The sequence below is a fragment of the Peromyscus leucopus genome, chromosome 5 (genome assembly GCF_004664715.2).
Source record: "Peromyscus leucopus breed LL Stock chromosome 5, UCI_PerLeu_2.1, whole genome shotgun sequence".
Taxonomy (NCBI): Eukaryota; Metazoa; Chordata; class Mammalia; order Rodentia; family Cricetidae; genus Peromyscus; species Peromyscus leucopus.
Window position 1 is genome coordinate 37,264,250 of NC_051067.1, and position 20,066 is coordinate 37,284,315.

Sequence of the window (20,066 nt, forward strand, 5' to 3'; positions counted from 1 at the left end):
TCTGCTTCTTCCTATTCCCATGGGGTCTTCATTTATCATGATGTCTCTTTCCTTGTTCTCCCTCTCTGTTCTTGATCCAGCTGGGACCTCCCGCTCCCCTAAGCTCACTTTCCCCTGACCCTTGCCCTCCGTTACCCCCCACCCCCACCCCCAGTTTGCTTATGTAGATCTCATCCATTTCTCTGTCACTGGACAATCCCTATGTCTTTCTTAGGGTCCTCTTTACTAGGTAGCTTCCCTGAAGTTGTGAGTTGCAGTCTGGTTATCCTTTGCTTTACATCTAGTATCCACTTATGAGTGAGTACATACCATGTTTGTCTTTCTGAGTCTGGGTTACCTCACTCAGGATAATTTTTTCTAGTTCTATCCATTTGCCTGCAAACCTCATGATGTCATTGTTTTTCTATGCTGAATAGTACTACACTGTGTATATGTACCACATTTTATTTATCCATTCTTCAGTTGAAGGGCATCTAGGTTGTTTCCAGGTTCTGGCTATTAAAATAATGCTTACATTACAAATATGAACATAGTTGACCATGTGTCATTGTGGTATGACTGAGCATTCCTTGAACTGTTTAGAAGGCCCCCAGGCAGTGGGACCAGGACCTGTCCTTGGTGCCTGAGCTGACTTTTTGGAACCTAGGGCCTATGCTGAGACACTTTGCTCAGCCTTGGTGCAGGGAGGAGGGGACTAGACCTGCCTCAACTGAATCTACCAGGCTGGACTGAATCTCCAGGGGAGACCTTGCCTTGGAGGAGGTGGGAATGGTGGGTGGTTTGGGGGGAGAAGGCTGGGGGATGGGAGGAAGGAGGACAGTGGAATCCATGGCTGATTTGTAAAATTAAATTAATCATAAAATAAAAATATTTATAAAAAATAAATAAAAATATTAAATAAAAAGAAGAAATTCTTGTGATTTTTTTAAAAAGGCATATAAACTACAGTTTTAAAACACAACATCAGCTTTCATTATTCCTATGTATATACAACTTCACTAGCTCTCTGCCTTATACCTTCAGGCAGGAAGAAAGAGACACAATATTGGCAAAAGAAAGTCCCTAGACTTGGCTGGGAGTGATGTGTTCCTGGCACTCTCGGATACTTAACACCTTCAGAGTAGAGGGAGGAAAAGTTGCTTTGACAACTTTTCAGCGAGGCCCACGTGGAACAAGCTCCTGATTGAGGCAGGCTGTCAGCACCATTTGTCACTGTTGCTACCTCACCCTATCCCATCCCTATATGTACCATGTGATTCTCTCATTTAAGATCAAAAGTCTAAAATTTCATCAAAGTTTCTTCTGTGCCTCAAACTTATTTGCACAATGGTTTATAAAAAGAGTTTCTTTCAAAACAAATATACACAGATGGGCGTGGAATCACATTCATATTCAATTTAGCTGGTGAAGACCATATAGCACATTAGAAAGATATCAGGAATAATAGCTTTAAAAATTAGGTTTAAATAAAACAAGATGTTTCCCTAAGCTCAACCAGGTTCACAGTATTATCTCCTTTAAATAACTATCCTATAAGAACATAATATTTTATTATAGCAAAATCTTTATTGAGTTTCAGTACATATGCAATTAATCAAAAAAAACAGAGCTGAAATCCAGTAGGTTGATTTCACTAATCAAGCTGGGACATATTTTGCTAAAATTATTCATCTGGAGTATGGCAAGCATGAGCTCAGATTCAATCAGATAGATAGAGTCCAAATCTTTAATGCCAAACTTTTTGGAAAGTGATAAACAGATGGGAGCAATCAAATAAGACTAGATACAAGTTGGATCTATTCAGATGATGAGCTCAGTAAAGACTAGATACAAGTTGGATCTATTCAGATGTACAGTGAAAAGGCTTTTGCATGTGGAATTAGCATATATGATATAGGTTTGAGGTTTGCTTTATTGGTTAGATGCTTAATTACTTAAGCATTCAATACTCTAACCCTCAATTAATCCCAATATTCCTGACAGCAACCTGGAAACAACTTAGATATTCCTCAACAGATGAATGGGTAAAGAAAATGTGGTGTATTTACATAATGGTGTATTACTCAGGTATTAAAAACAAGGACACCAGGAAATTTGAAGGCAAATGGATAGAACTAGAAAAAAATTATCCTGAGTGAGACAACTCAGACCAAAAAGGCAAACATGGTATATACTCACTCCTAAGTGGATGTTAGCTGTAAAATAAAGGATAACTATGTTACAATCCACAGACCCAGAGAGACTAAGTAACAAGGAGGTTTCATAGGAGGACACCCAGACCTCCCTGGGAAAGGGAAATAGAGGAGATTTCGTGAGTGGACTGAGAGCAGGTGGGGATTGGAACATGAGCGATCAAGTTGAGGAGAGGGGAATGGATGAAGGGAGAGAGTACGGAGACTACTTACTGGAAACGGGGTGGGTCGTGGGGAGTGGGAGGAGGCAGGCACTTCAGAGTCAGGTAAAAACCTCACTCAAGGCAATCTTCCAGGAATCTACAAGAATGACTGCAGCTAAGACTCCTAGCAATAGCAGATACATGGCGGGAACTGGCCGTCTCCTATGACCCAATTGGTGCCTAGTCCGATTTTAATGAGAGAGGCTCCATCCAGTAACTGGTGGAAACAGACGTAGAGACCCACAACCAAACATTAGGTGGAGTTTGGGGGAATCTTGCAGAAGAGGGGGAGAAAGGAATGTAGGAGCCAGAAGGGTGAAGAACTCCACAAGAAAACTCACAGAATTAACTAAGCTGGGCTCATAGGGGCTCAAAGAGACTGAACCGACAACCAGGGAGCCTGCATAGGACTAACCTAAGCACTCTGCGTATATGTTACAGTTATGTAGCTTGGTCCTTTTGTGGGTCTCCTAACAGTGGAAACAGGGGCTGTATCTGACACTTTTACAGGGTTTGGGGATCCTACTCCTTGGGAGATACTTAATCTTACTGCAACTTGATATGCCATGTTTCGTTCATACTCATGGAAGACTTGATCTTTTCTGAACAGAAATGGAGGAGTGGATTGTAGGATGGATCAGAGGAAGGATGGGGGGAGGGAGTGTGAGGAAAGGAGGAAGGGGAAATTGTGGCCAGGGTGTTAAATAAATAAATAAATAAATAAATAAATAAATAAATAAATAAATATTTTTAATGGTAAATTAATACCTAGATCAGAGTTTTGATGGTTTGAAGTTTTGTTTTTTGTTTTAAAACATATATCCCAGGCTGGTCTAGAGCTCACTGTCGAGTGGAGAATGAACTTCAACTTATGGTTATTCTTTCTACCTCCCAAATGCTAGGATTACAGGCATGTAATGCCAAGCCCAGTTTATGTAGTGTTGAGGTGTTGATCCCAGAGCTCCATTCATGATAGGTCAACCTTCAGCTACATCACAACTTGAAGCTTTGAAGGGCACTGAGGATTAATTGTTTTAGCACAGTGAAGTGCCTATCAAGTACTTACTATATATAGGGCAAGTTTTCAATAATCATTGTTGCCAAAGAGAATTACTTCAACTGGGATACTGGGAAGTAAGTTTTTGTTTTTTGTTTTTTTTTTTTTTTTACCAGATAAAAATAATATGTGATAAGGTGTAAAACCTGAGGATCATTGGGTCAGTTGAAGTATGCAGAGGGTAGTCAGCCTGTTATAAGCACTGTACTGAATTACTGATATGAAATCTATAGACTGCCCTCCACATTTTAGAAAAAGTTGGTATCTGACCAGGCCACTCAGGGGCCAAGAAAATCTGCCAGACTCTTGCACTGTTTTGTCTCAGTAACCACAAGGATAGGACCTTCAGAAAGGTGAAAGCACAGGCTGCTACTCCACAGCTACACCAACTGCACTCCACTCTCATGAACAGTATCATGATACAGCTGTACTGAGCATGAATAAATGTCATCAAAGTATAGCATGATGCCATACAATGTAGCTAGAGTTTTCCTGCCTTGCCCACAGTCTGGGCAAATCTTTGTCACCAGCCAATCCCACAGCCGCTCAGACCCAACCAAGTAAACACAGAGACTTATATTGCTTACAAACTATATGGCCATGGCAGGCTTCTTGCTAACTGTTCTTACAGCTTAAATTTATCCATTTCCATAAATCTATACCTTGCCACGTGGCTCATGGCTTACTGGCTTCTTCAAATGCTGCTTGTCATGGTGGCAGCTGGCAGTGACTCCTTCTGCCTTCCTGTTCTTTCTTTTCTCTTCTCTGTTAGTCCCACCTATACTTCCTGCCTAGCTACTGGCCAAGCAGTGTTTTATTTATTGACCAATCAGAGCAATTTGACATATAGACCATCCCACAGCAATACAATGTCAAGTTAAGTGCATGAGAAAACCACAATAGGCAAGGGACAGCAGCTCAGAGATGAGAATTACTGAGAACAGTAGAGATTTTTACTACATTTTACAATTTAAGAATAAGGATCTACAAAGACAGAGAATTCCAAAGTATTAGAACTTAGAGTCTGGAGGAAGGAAGTAAAAGTATCACATCACAGAACATACTTTTTGTAAAGTATTTGCCATGTGGCTTTGGTGTTCCAAGTGTCTCCAATTACTCCATTTATCACTGTCCTTCTTAATGATTTTCACTAAAAGCTCCAAGACAAGAAACACCCACTTCTTCTCCAGCTCATCTTCATACCAACAGAAGCAACTATTCATTAAAGATAATTAGCTGAAAATCACATGCAGGCTATAAAAAAAACTGCTAGAGTGAAAGGAGGCATGAAATTTTTCCAAGATAATATTTCTTTGTATGTGGAGGAGAGTTGGGATGGAGAGGTGGAAGCTGTGAATAGAGAGAATGTTTTTATTGTGGTCTATTAGTATCCGATTGGTTCTCCAGGACTTACTTCGCCCTGTGCTGATGGGAGGTGGCTTCTTCTGAAAGAAGGTGGTAAGCTATGTGATAAATAATGTCACTGGGAGTTCAAAAAATTATTCCAAATATTTGTTTATTTGTTTATTTTTGAGACATTGTCTCATATAGCCGAGGCCAGGCTCAAACACTCTAAGTAGCCAAGGTTAACCTTGAACTTCTGATCCTCCTGCTTCTGCACAGAGAACACTGAAATTACAGGTTTATGACATCATGCATAGTTTTATATCATGTTGGGAACTGAACTTAGAACCAGATGCATGCTAGACAAGTTCTCTCCCAATTGATCTCATACAAATCTGTTCTCAGCAATTTTAAACCATAAGAGTCCATGCTGTTTTAGTTATTATTTCAGTGAAATCAGTTCCATTTCGAGGTGAGGACAAGGATGCAATAGTGACCATGACACCTTAAATATCATGAATGCTGTGGTTTGGGTGCTACAGGGACAGGAATGATACCACAGAGTGCCATTTGCTCACAGAGCACTGGATGGTAATATAGTCATACATCTCCAATAGTAAGTTTTAGTTTATTTGGGCTTCATTGTTTGTTCTTCATCTTAGCATTCATTGGTGTCCTTAATACACTGTCACATTTCTTTGAGAGTAGACTGCTTGAGGGTTCTGGGTGAACTGCCAGCTAAGTGTCAAAAGCATGAATAAATGTGCTCCATGTGTTCTTAGTTGGAAAGGTGAGAAAGGTGTACTTACATACAAATGTCCTAACACAACATGACATTTACTACACTATTCCCCACACCCTTGACTGAGCTGAGGGCGTGATATCACTGCAGTGGAAATGGAAAGCTTATTTCTTCAGTGTCTGCCTTTCAAATCAGGAGACATGAAGCTTTCAAGTGGATGAGGTAAGAGGTAACCATGAGTTTTGAGTCAAAGAGCATATCCTAAAATATATGTAAGAAATATTATTGCCCAGAAGCATATGTTCCTAAAAGTCTGTCCAAAAGCATGACTTTAATAAAAGAGAAAAGTCATTATAGGAGGTTATATGGGATTACAGCCCAATCTGACAACTCAGATCTCAAATTTTGCTCTCTCCCTTCCCCTGTTCTTCCCTCTTTCTCCTCTGGCTATTCTGCCTCGTCTGTCTCCCCATCCTCCTCCTTCTCCTCTTCATCTATTTCCTTTTTCTCTTTCTTCCCCTTCTTAGTGTTCTTCATTTTCTTCCTTCTTTGTCTATTGACAATAGTCTCGCTCTTAAAAGAAGAGAAGCTGGTGTAGGTGATTTGAAATTACAGCCCAGCAAAGAGTTTACACTTGCATTGCAGTAGAGCTGCAAAAAGCATTTTGCATTTAGACTCTATTTCATTCTACCAACCTGATTTAAAAAAAATAGTCTGTATGCCTTACAGACTTTCTGAAGTATGGAAAATGTGTGCCAATTCACAGGAAATTGCAAACGCCGTACAGTGTTGATACAGTCCATTTTTAACAAATGCTGTTGAGGTTTGCTGAAGCAGCTGTGTGAAGCTCAAGGATTTAATCCCATGTGAATAAAAGGCCCTCAGAAAAGATCATGGAAAATGTTTAGCTGGTTCAGGAGGGTGCTAGGTAGAGCAGGGATTTTATACTCAGATTCTTAAATCTTGCTAGTGGTTGGTGTTCCTGTTTCAGGATGAAGTCAGGATAGAATTTTCTGTCTCATTGGAAAATAAAATAGTAATGTTCTTGGATGGTAGACAAGGCTCTCCTTCATGAGGTTTGAAATGATGTTGTCATTATTAATTGTTACTTGCTCCCTTTACAATCAAAGGTATACAATATTATTAAGAAACATCCAAGTTCAATAAGATACATATTATAAGCTAAGCATATCTCCCATTCACAAATTGAGTAAAGCAGCTAGTGGCTGTTTTCCCAATGGCCAGTCTCAATTCTTGTTGCCATTCTATGAGTGTAGCATCTCCAAGAGGAACTAAAATTTGGAGGGTTGTATATGAGTTTAATTCAAATGTTGTCCAACCATAGGTAACTTATTTTTTTGATTCAAGTATTGAAGGCATCAGCATGAGCCTACTGGTGATTAAATGGAATGAAGTAAGTGATATCATAACATTTGTGACTGTCAAGTATTGGCATGTCGTGGCCTCTAATTAGAAGTCAGTCATAGTTGCTTGCAAGGCACACAAGAGAGACAGTTGAAGCCGTCATTATTGAGCTCACTACATGCTAGACGATGCTTCAGGTGTTTGAGATACAGTATGGAAACCACAGTAAGAAGAGTTAACATTTATTTAAGAGTGTTATACTGATCACATTACATCATCGATTTCAGAGATCTGTGCAATATTAGAAACGCACATATGAAAATATAAGCAGACATCCTGTGGTTGGATAGAAAAGATGAACTATAACCAGCTTAATGGCAAGAGATGACCTCACTGTCTGAATTTTGAAAGAACACACACACACACACACACACACACACACACACACACACACACACCAAACATACCAACAAACAAAATCTTACTGGTGAGAAGAGATAACATATGTAATCCCAGAAAAAAAAAATTGTCGTGTGTGTGTGTGTGTGTGTGTGTGTGTGTGTGTGTGTGTGTGTGTGTGTCTGTGTGTGTGTTGGAACTGGGTGAAGTAAAGACATAGAAGGCTCAGGGCTGGCAACCTATGGTCTGACTTCATAAGGAAATATTGTGATCTCTAAGTCAAATCAACACGACTGTGAGGAGAGAAGTTCTACTGGCTGTGGGCATGGTAACATAGGCATTGGACAATTCCATGAAAGACTGACTGTCTGTCCCTGGAGCAAATCCCACCAAATCACTCGGCCTTGATGAACAAGCTAATAAACAAGTGTTTACAACAGATAACACTCCCAGTCCATGATTCTTTGTGTATGCCTTCAGCCCATGTATGACCCCTGTCCTTGCCTCCAAATCTTGATAGTTAGCTTCACTCAATTTGGGCAAACAGCTCTTGCTAGAAATATAGGCTTGAAGTGTTTTGGTGGAGTTTGCCTTGTCAGTAGTTCTACCAGCCAAGAGAAGAGTGTACCCCACATAGCTCCTCACACTGGAGTGAAACATATGTGAAAGAATCTGGAAACTTGCTTGAAGTACACCTATCAAAATTAACACAGAGACCTGTCTACAGATTCAGATTAATTGGGAACAGCATTCCGTAGTGTCAGCATGTGTCATTAGTATAGTTGATACAAGGAGAACTAGCTTCAGATCCAAGCTGCCTTGAATAGAACCTGCCGTCAACCACTTTCTAGCCAATAACTCTAGTTACATTTTCATTTGCATATAGCAAAGTATTTCCTTTGTAAAGTAGTGAGGCTTAAGCTTCTCCAGTATCTGTAAAACAGTGAATTGCTTGAAAAATTAGGCTTTGTTACATGTTCACAATGTTTCTACACCTACACTGAGTGAAAATTCCAGAAATTTTCACCCAACCTTCATCTTTAGTCAATTTTCTATAGGTGTTTTCTTTCTTTTTTTGGGGCGGGGAACACTGACTTTTATTACCTCTGGATGGTAGTATCCTAAAGAAGAGCTAGGATTCCTACTTGTTCACTTCGGTGTGTTTGTAGATATCTAAACAGAAGGCAAACACAACAGTCAGATATTCATCATCTCCTCGATAATTTTACTTTATTCAATAAACAATGTGAAAATTAAATCAGGCACTTTAAAAGACAATGGTCTGGAAGAGTGATCAACAACTGCTGCTTTAGAAATTCTTCAAAGGAGAACACAGAGATTTCTCCAACAGAAAAACGCCTTCCTGGCAAATATGCTCTTAAATTGCATAGGGACATTTAACTCACGAACTGTTAGAAAGAAATAGTGTTATCTCACTTGGCCCTCCAGAAGAAAATGTTTTATCTTGGATTAGGTGTCTTGTTGCCCACAGCTTTAATCAATGTTGATTCATAGGCAGTCCCAAGTCAATGCTGTCACAGCACAAGCAGGTAGGTTGCAGAAACACAGGAGTTTTATGGTAAGGATGCTATCTTCATAAAGTAACATTTCTGAAACATTCACTGGTTAATCCATGATCTACTAAGTCCATGGGCTAATGAGTCTGAAATATATACCACATATACAGTAGTGCTTCCTCCATGGGAAAAATAGATATATGCTGCTATTATTTCCCTGAATGTCATGGTGATCAAGAAGAAAATAACATGTTTACACACACACACACACACACACACACACACACACACACACACCTGTTTTTCTTTTCCTTTCACCACAGTAATCAAAATGAATTATAACAATTATTACAGAAGAAATGACACTTTTCAAATTCTTTCATAGCTTGAAATGTGGTAAAGTTGCAACAGTCCCTCCAATTCCAAATATATTTAAACCACAAATAGAACTCCTTGTTTTTTAATTCAGTTATAGAGTAGTAATCTTTACTTTGATGAAAAAATACAGTAGTGGAACAGTTGGTTGTAGTGTGAATACATGTCATCTTTGGTGTCACACTCTCACCAGTGAATACTCCTTCTGAGGGCATCAGAGTGAAGGTATTTTAAGTGCAAACATGTAAACACATGCACAATGCTCTCCAAGGCTGAAACTCTTCCTCTGTGGAAAGTGAGCTTGGCCACAAGTCAGCTGCAATCGAATTTCTAGGAATCTGCTTTGCTTTCATTGACTGGTGTTATTTTAGTCTGTTCCGTCTGATCATCTTCATTGACTTCTCAACTCTTATTTAGGGTGAAATTTGTTCACTTATTCATGTTTTCTGTTTTTAAATAATAATTTTATTATTTTAAACTTTTACATTTATAGAAGGTATTTTGGTCATAGCCAGCTACCACTACAGCTTTCCCTAGTGGCCCCAACCCTCTTCTCTCTCAACTTCATGTTCTTCATTTTGGTTGTAGTTATTAATCACCACTTCTTCTCCCCTGCCCCCCACGCAGCTCAATTAGTGTGTTTCATATGGGCCTGGATAAGGGATAATCCGCTGGAGTATCAGCAGCCTATCAGTGGCCATTTCGCACAGGGAGAATACCTCTTTTTTTGTTTGTTTGTTTGTTTTGGTTTTTCGAGACAGGGTTTCTCTGTGTAGCTTTGTGCCTTTCCTGGAACTCATTCTGTAGCCCAGGCTGGCCTTGAACTCACAGAGGTCCACCTGCCTCTGCCTCCCAAGTGCTGGGATTAAAGGCATGTGCCACTATCGCCCAGCCAGGAGAATACCTCTTACTCAACAACAATTAACTGACAATAGCTCTTGGCCATGAGTAAGGCCTCAGAGATCACTCCCACATCCATGCTGAAATTTTGAACAGATTGATATTAAATAGATGTAGACATTTCGTATCTCCCTTTAATTTATTTTTTCTGTAATGCAGAAAAAATAGAAAATATGCCTTTTTTATTGTTTGTTTTCTTGAGACAAGGTTTCTCTGTGTAGCCCTGACTGTCCTGGACCTCATTTCGTGACCAGTGACCAGGCTGGCCTCAAACTCAGAGATCTTCCTGACTCTGCCTCCTAAGTGCTGGGATTAAAGGCATGCACCACCACTGCCTGGCTGAAAATATGACATACTTTAGAAATATTACATTAACTACACCCAACAAATGAAGGCATGCCTTATTTTATTTTCATCTGCTTGAAATTCATAAATACTGTGAAATTCTTTCTTTGCTCCATTAGTTACTTAATGGGCATTATTTGATTGCCCAATGCTAGATGATATTTAGGGTTTTTTGTTATTGTTTCTGATATTGGTTTCTAATTTAATTTCATTACAGTCACAAAACACAGTTTTGTGGTTACATGACAATCATTTTTTTAATATATTGACACTTTTTATGGCCAAGTATATGGTTTATCTTGCTAAGAATTTATACTTTAAAGTATAGGTGTTCATAGGTGACCATAGTATTTGAATTTTGGTTTTTGAGCAAATGTTATTTCCCTATATAGCATTAATTGACACATTCAGATAAAATGGAAAAATACAGAGTGTCTCTGGGGGAAAATGAATCCTACAACTTTAGTGGAAGACAATTCTTATTTTAAAGAGAGAATCCCTAGCTTATGTTTTGGCCTGCTGATAATAGGTAGATGGAGATAATAATTTATCCTCAGTTGTAGTGAGAGTTAGAGATGTATTAAAGAGATCTTCATATGTAGTGAAAGTCAGGAATAGGTTAGACAAAGCTTGATAGAAAGGCATTGGAAACTGCAATGAATGTTTAAAAGTAGTTTTATTAGATATGCTACACAATTTCTTTTGTTACTATAATGAATTAACACAAATATATCTAGCTTGCCTATGCATTTTAATAAAAACATGAGGAAAATTATTTAACGTGTGTAGTTTCTTCATATAATTTATGTATTGAGATTCACATTCTTTCTATGCACTAAAATAATTAGAATCATTCATAACAACTGGACAATGCCTATTAAAAGAGAACAGTTATCAGTTGTCTACCAGAAGAATATCCACTTGCTGGGGGATGCTTGGATTGGGAAATTTGTTCTTGCTGTTAAGTGCTATTCTAACTATATGCAAATAGAAATCTGTACCTATTACCCAGTGCCTCATGTGGTTCTCATGTTCCAGGAATGACAGTCTGACTGCCGGTTTCCATCTGGCCTCTCAATTAGAGCTCAACAGGACAAGTGCTTTTCTGCTTTTGTATGATAAGGCAATCAGTTGTATATTTCCATTCATCAAAACTTTATTTGATTATGAAATACTTTGATTTTTATGGCCACTTTAATATGCACTGGGCTATTTTATGTTTACTATCTTTATCTCACATGCCAGTCTCATATCCCCTAACACAAGGCTAGAGACAATTTTCTGAATGATCAAGCGCTAGCACAAGGAATAAATATATTTGTTTTCATTGTGGGCTAAAACCAGATGGCTGAATAAACAGTGTTGAAAGGACATTGCCTTACATAATAATATAAATTGATTTTCTATACTTTAACATGAAGCATAACTACATGTTAAAAATGCTAATTTGTTGCAAATTACTTTTGTTTTGTAAGATTCCTTAGACAGTACATAAAAGCATCATGTAAGTTTAAGAAGTAGTTGGCAAACTCAAACCAATAAAAACAGAGTCTCTATTTAATCTCTTACTATGTTGTTCACTGGACCATTAAGATCTTGCCACAGGTAAAGACAGAGAAGGAGAGAGGGAGATAAGTCACTGATGATGGGTTAGTATATTTTAAACAATATAGATCAGTCATCATAGCACATACCTATAACCCTAGCACTCAGAAGGTAAAGGTGGGGGAATCAAAAGTTCAAAGCCATCCTCATCTGTATAAAAAATTCAAGAACAGTCTGGGTTGCATTGAACCTAGTCTCTAAAAAGTAAAAAGTAAACAGTACAACAAGAAAAAATTATTAAACCAACTACAGAAACAAGATATCATGTTCTTTTATTTTCTTTTCTTTTACAATACTATTCAGTTCTATATAACAGCCACAGATTCCCTTATTCTCCCCCTTCCTGCCCCCCTCCCCTTCCCCCCAGCCCACTCCCCATTCCCAACACCTCCAGATCAAGGCCACCCCCGAGGACTGAGATCCACCTGATAGACTCAGTCCAGGCAGGTCCAGTCCCCTCCTCCCAGATTGAGCCAAGCATCCCTGTATAAGTCCCAGGTTTCAAACAACTATCTCATGCAGCGAGCCCAGGACCTGGTACCACTGCCTAGATGCCTCCCAAACAGATCAAGCCAATCAACTGTCTCACCTATTCAGAGGGCCTGATCCAGTTGGGGGCCCCTCAGCCTTAGGTTCATAGTTCATGTGTTTCCATTCATTTGGCTATTTGTCCCTGTGCTTTATCCAACCTTGGTTTCAACAATTCTTGCTCATATAAACCCTCCTCTTTCTCACTAATCAGACTCGCAGCGCTCCATATCTGTCACCGTGCACAAAACTTAAGTCCAAGTGGATCAAGGACCACAACATAAATCCAGCTACTCTGAACCTGCTAGAAGAGAAAGTAGGAAGTAGTCTTGAACGCATTGGCATAGGAGATCACTTCCTAAATATAACACCAGTAGCAGCACAGGCACTGAGAGAAACAATCAATCAATGGGACCTCTTGAAACTGAGAAGCTTTTGTAGAGCAAAGGATACAGTCAACAAGGCAAAGAGACAGCCTACAGAATGGGAAAAGATCTTCACCAACCCCACATCTGACAGAGGATTGATATCCAGAATATATAAGGAACTCAAGAAGTTAGACATCAAAATGACCAACAGTCCAATTAAGAAATGGGCTATAGAACTAAACAGAGAATTCTCAACAGAGGAAACTCAAATGGCTGAAAGACATTTAAGGAATTGCTCAACATCTCTAGTCATCAGGGAAATGCAAATCAAAACAACTCTGAGATACCACCTTACGCCTGTCAGAATGGCTAAGATCAAAAACACTGAAGACACTTTATGCTGGAGAGGATTTGGAACTAGGGGAACTCTCCTCCACTGCTGGTGGGAATGCAAGCTTGTACAACCACTTTGGAAATCAATATGGCGCTTTCTTAGAAAATTGGGAATCAATCTCCCCCAAGATCCAGCTATACCACTCTTGGGCATATACCCAAGAAATGCTCAACCATACCACAAGAGCACTTGCTCAGCAATGTTTATATCAGCATTGTTTGTAATAGCCAAAACCTGGAAACAACCTAGATGCCCTTCAACTGAAGAATGGATAAATAAATTGTGGTACATATACACAATGGAATACTACTCAGCAGAGAAAAACAATGATATCATGAGGTTTGCAGGCAAATGGATGGATCTAGAAAAAATCATCCTGAGTGAGGTAATCCAGACTCAGAAAGACAAATATGGTATATACTCACTCATAGGAGGATACTAGATGTAGAACAAGGATGACTGGACTTCTACTCACATCACCAGTGAGACTACCTGGAAAACAGGACCCCAAGAAGGACACGGGGATCACCCAATGATGGAGAAATGGATGAGATCTACATGAACAGCCTGGACATGAGTGGGAGCAATGAACGGTAAGGGTTGAGGGAAAAAGAGTGGGAGATCCCACCTGGATCAAGAACAGAGAGGGAGAACAAGGAATAGGAGACCATGGTAAATGAAGACCACATGAGAAAAGGAAGAAACAAAGTGCTAACGAGGCCCACAGAAATCCACAAAGATACCCCCACAAAAGACTGCTGGCAATGGCTGAGAGACAGCCGGGACTGACCTACTCTGGTGATGGGATGGCCAAACACCCTAATAGTTGTGCCAGAAACCCCATCCAAGTACTGAAGATATCATGTTCTTAAAATATCTTTTCCTACTTTAAGAAAATCAACAGTGGACTTTGAGACTAATAAATTTATATAAGAATCTGAAGCCTCAGTCCAACAGGTAAGGTGAGATGAGCATAGTTAATATACTTGGTAAAGTAAACATAAATTGCCACTGTTCTTGGTCACCCACCAGGACTACATTGCTGTGGGATGTCTTTCTGTATGCTGTGAATATATGTGTTGCTCCCATTGGCTAATAAATAAACCATCTTTGGCCTATGGCAAGGCAGCTTAGAGGCAGGTGAGAAATCCAAGCAAAGATACAGAGAGAAGAGCAGAGTTGGGGAAGACACCAGCCCACCTTTCAAGCCATCCAAGGAGTAACATGTAATGGGATACAGGTAAAGTCATGGAACATGGGGCAATACATAGATTAATAATGGGTTGAGTTAAGTGATAAGAGCTAGCTAGCAAGAAGCTTGAGCCATAGGCCATACAGTTTGTAATTAATATTAAGCCTCTGAGTGATTATTTTATAACCGGCTGCAGGACCATGGTGCTAAAGATTCGTCTGGACCATGGGGCCAGGCAGGATCAGAGAAACTACTAGCTACAGTAACGGTAAAATCCTATTGCTGAAGACACCACCACACACATGGGATGTAGCACACAAATGAACCAAGCCAGAGCTATGCTATAATCCTCTATTCTTTTTTTTTTTTTTTTTTTTTTTTTTTTTTTTTTTTTTTTTTTGGTTTTTTGAGACACTCTCTTCTATTGGTTAGTACTCAGAGTGACATAAGGTTCTATAGCGGCTGTTGGAGAAGAAAAAAAAATAATCAGATTTGCCCAGCTATGGATCATGATTGCATGATTACTATAATAATGGCATGCTAGCTAAGATGCACCCACTGGTACAACAATGGTACAGTTGTTTTGTGGGTAACGAACTACTTTCTAATTAAATTTGAGGCCTACTTGACAAGCAGCAGTATGTGCCTTGTATTCTAAACCTGGAAGAAAGCCTATAGCTGAAGATGTCACAGTAGGGCCTAACAATATTGTTAAGTTGAGAATATACATAGTCAATCTGTTTTCTAAATATTTACAATTATATTCTTAGACTATCATCATTCTCTTCCTTGGCCATGAAACTATATTTTTCAGTAGCTGATGGTAAATACTCACTTAAAATGAATGACGAGTGAGTGTTCAGCCCTAAAAAAGACATCCACACAACCCCTTTCAAAGACCAGGGAACATCAAAGAAAATGAGATAAAAAGATTGTTAAGAGCTGGCCATTGCAGAGGAGTTCTGTGAAACACTGTCCTCCGGATATGACAGGGACAATTTAATCCTGAACACATAACTCTTACATCTACTTACACAAGACAAAAAATGTGATATGAAAGACAAAGAAAGAATAAATGGAAAGAAAAATAAGCTCTTTAGACATAGGAAGGGACACAAAAGGGTAATGAAGGGGTGGGATGTGAGTATGCACAAAACACATTGTATACATGCATGAAACTGTAAAAATTAAATAAGATATAGGTAAGCCAATATAAGCACACAGAATTTTATTAAATTGATTGATTCTAGCCAATTGGCTAGAAAAATAGAATGACTATGTACAAACATATACATTTTTTTCCTCAGAAATCTAATACACTTACTTTCAGAGTATAATTAGGGGGGTGTGTGTGTGTGTGCATGTGTCTACTGAAACAACCAAAAGTTTTCCACTGTTAGTTCTTAATGATATAAAAAGTATTCATGTATTTTAAATGAAATTAGATATATCCGTTTTGGATAACAAAGTCAATCTCTCATATGGCTTCTCAATAGAATATGATAAGACTCAGTCAAATACAGATATATGTTCTATGATGTCAATAGCTACTATCCTTGAAGTGGATAGAATGTCCTGCTCTTAGACTTCTTATGCTCCCAAGTCCTGCTCAATGTAAATCATGCATAAAGATGGTTCTCCCTGATTTATATAGCAGCATCACTAAAAACAAGTCCATATAGCCTAGAATCAATATTAAGTCAAATGAAGTATGCACAAGAAATTGGACAGACAAGCATCTTGGATCCATCTTCAGGAGCAAATAGAATAAAATAACATTGTATATATAAATACAATCACAAATACATGTAGAATGTAACCACAGTGAGTCCTCTTAACTCATCTCATGTGCCAGTGTGTTTGTACTCAAATATGGTAAATGGAGAGATTCTAACATTCCTGAGGCCAATTATGGACTGTGTCTATAAACTGTCAATTTACCAGGATACTAACTTGCTCTACTTCCCGGTTTTAAAAGGAGATGTTATGTGCTTTCCAGTCAAGCCTAAAATAGGTCACACTGAAAGTTTAATGAGATTTCTTCTCATGAGGAATCTCTCTTTAAAGACTCCAAGGACACTCTTCAAACCAAGCTGCAAGGATTGTACTTTATGTCCAATGATACAGCATCATCTTCTCAATAAATTACTTATCCAGATATTTTCTACATGAGGCCAACTATCTAAATGCCACTACCTTTCTTATGCTTCATCTCACATGAGTAAAGTAATTTCATGAGCCTGTGTGGGTCTAGACTTGTGAGTAGGCTCGTGGTTTAAATAAACCTTTAAAGTTTCTTTCCCCAAGTGGAGCTTTAGTAGTTGTCCAAGTCTATGCTGATCTTTGGATCTTCACTAACATTTACTGGAAAAAAAATGTAAGAGGGCTAGATTTTGACTCTTTGCTTTTGGGAAAACAAAACAAACATCCTGGGCAAATCAAGCCCAAGAAAGTCATGTTCAATCATGCATGATTGCATTTAGGAAGTCTGGAATTTAAATAGTTTGAAAACTAATGTGTGCAATCAAATAATTTTGCAAATTAACAATATCCTCTGAATTACCTCCTAAAGTAATTGTAACATTTATAATCAAATAAATGTGCAGATTTCCCATGTTGCTGTCTGATAACTCTTCCAAAGCCAAAGTTTGCCTACAACAGGAAGTCAGAATGTCACAGTCTATGACTCTTCAAGTTTCTGGTTTTAGTGTAGGAAAAAACTTTAAAGATTTCATATTTTTTTACTAATTAGTTTTTCTCTTAGTATCTTTGCATATTTATTAACTAAAAACAGACATGTTATAGCCTAACAAAAAAAAAAAAAAAACAAAAAAACAAAAAAACAAAAAACTTAAATGCAGTAAAGAATTATGAGGGTGTAAATCTCCAGTTAAAAATCACTGATCATTGCTGTGGTCTTCGTATTTATTTAGCTTGATTATTTTTTATGAACTTTGCACCTGAAAAGAAATAAAAGGACATTTCAGAAATAGTATAAGTTTGTTATCAGAGACATGAGCTACTTGCGGCTGACGTATGAGCGACTGTTGCAGCAGACCAGTGGGGCTGACTGGCTTAATGATACCCACTGGGTCCACCACACCATCACCAACCTAAGCACTCCAAAGCGCAAGCAATGGCCCCAAGATGGGCCCCGGGAGCATCAGACAGGCTCTGCACGCAGCGAAGGTTACTACCCCATTAACAAGAAAGAGAAGGACAAGTACCTGGATGTGTGCCCTGTCTCAGCCCGACAGCTGGAAGGCGTGAACACTCAGGGGACTAATTGGGTGCTTTCTGAATGACGGTCAGAGCAGCGGCAGTTACTGAGCGCCATTGGCACCTCAGCCATCATGGATAGTGATCTGCTAAAGCTAAACCAGCTCAAGTTCCGGAAGAAGAAACTCCGATTTGGCCGGAGCCGAATCCATGAGTGGGGTCTGTTTGCCATGGAAACCATCGCAGCTGATGAGATGGTGATAGAGTATGTTGGCCAGAACATCCACCAGATGGTGGCCGACATGTGGGAGAAGCGCTACGTTCAGGAGGGCATTGGCAGCAGCTACCTTTTCCGGGTGGATCACGATACCATCATCGATGCTACCAAGTGTGGCAAACTCGCCAGGTTCATCAACCACTGCTGCACGCCCAACTGCTACGCTAAGGTGATCACCATCGAGTCTCAGAAGAAGATTGTGATCTACTCCAAGCAGCCCATTGGTGTGGATGAGGAGATCACCTACGACTACAAGTTCCCACTGGAGGACAACAAGATCCCGTGTCTGTGCGGCACTGAGAGCTGCCGCGGCTCCCTCAACTTAGGTGGGGCAGGACTGGTGCCCTCACCCCTATTTATTCCCCTCTGGTGCCCTACGCTCCCAGCACCCCCAGCCTTAGTGGGCTCAGCACGGCCTACATGCCCCATCTCCATATGTGGGATAGGGGCCCTGAGCCCAGCAAGGGAGCCTCAGTCCTTTGAGGTAACTTCTGACTCCCCTGTACCCCATGCCCAACCACCCACCCTCTTAATTTTTTTTTCTTTGCGGAGAAGAAGCTGTAAATGTTTGGTAGCTGCCAGCAGCTGTTTCCTGTGGAAACCTGGGGTACCAGCCTGTATAGATGCTATTCTTGGGGGCTGAATAGCCCTCTGCTTCATGTTAGTGGGGACTTCCCCTTCTGCCCTATGTGCACCCGCCCCAGTTTAGGGGTCTCTGGGGCAGTGGCCATGTTCTCCCCCTGGGGGGGCCTTTGGCCCCTAGTCCTGGGAACTCTGTGCCTGGAACCTTGCCTCATCTGTTTCTGCCAGACCCTGTGGGTCACCCTCCCACCCTAGTGTCCCAGGACTCTGGCTCCTGGGCCAGGATGGTGGGGGGCAGGCCCTTCTTGTGGGGCTGGATTGTACATAATGTTAATAGTGAAAACCCAACGCCACATTTTTATAATTGTGATTAAACTTTATTGTACAAAAAAAAAAAAAAAAAAACAACAACTCAGTGGTTCCTAAATCCTAACAATGACTCATCCACTCAGGGACACAAGAATCCTTATAAAAGAGCAAATGCCAGCTACGGACATACGTGGGATAACCAGAATGCCCTTAGGAAACAAAGTATCTGAGCATATATTATGTGCCAACTATTTAGTGGCCAACCTACAATCACAACAGTCCTATGTGTCTTGAGAAATAGTTCAGATAGTAGTGTCCTAAATGTTTGTGGCTCTTTCCTCAAGACTACAATGTCTTGTTGGTTATTCTGACCCTTGGTACAGATAACTGAAGGAGTTTATTGCTCTAGAGCTTGGGGAATAGACATTTTTTGCTTCCTTCATGGTTTAAATATTGAACCTACTCTTTACTTACTGTAACCTATTCCATCTACTGCATCTCTCTGTTATTTACTTTCCTGATCTATAAAATGACTGGTAGCACCTATTTTGCTTCAAGGACTAACTGAAATAGCATGATTCTTTAGTGCCTTAATGACTGTGATCTAATATAAATGTCAACTGATTATTCTGGCCATAGGATTAGAATCCATCTCTGGTGCATGGGAGGGCTTTGTGGAGTCCACTACCTATGATGGGACACCTCCTGCAGCCTTGAGGTAGGGAGAAGGGCTTGGACTTGCCTCTGCTGGATGTGCTTCCCCATGGGAGGCCTTGCCTTCTTGTGGGAGGGAGTAGGGGTGGGTTGGGAGGGGAGGCTGGGGGAGGGGCGGGAGGAAGGAAGAGGGGATCTTTGGTGTGTAAAATGAATGAAAATTTTTCTTACTTAAACAAACATACCTAGAAAAAGAGATAGAGAAAAAAATAAAAGGGCCAAAAGAAGCTAAAGCTGCCCTTGAACTCCCTTTTCCTGATTATTCCCTCCATCCTACTCCATTTAACTCTATTGGACCTGGCAGTCTCTAATGTATCACCTCCTTCATTTCCTTCTCCAGTATTCTCTAACACGCCACACCATTTCCGTACCCTGGTATTAACATACCACATTCATCTTTTCCACTAATAATTTGTCGTTTTCTCTCTCAGACACTGCA

At 39.8% G+C, this 20,066-nt stretch overlaps 1 protein-coding gene across 1 annotated transcript; it reads left to right on the forward strand.

Moving 5' to 3' along the window:
• Positions 1 to 17,439: 17,439 nt before the first annotated feature.
• On the forward strand, positions 17,440 to 18,993 carry LOC114702095 (histone-lysine N-methyltransferase SETD1A-like). The gene is given in 1 exon segment (XM_037205603.1): positions 17,440 to 18,993. A coding segment is annotated over 1 exon segment (1,125 nt). The 5' UTR covers positions 17,440 to 17,540; the 3' UTR covers positions 18,666 to 18,993.
• Positions 18,994 to 20,066: the final 1,073 nt, after the last annotated feature.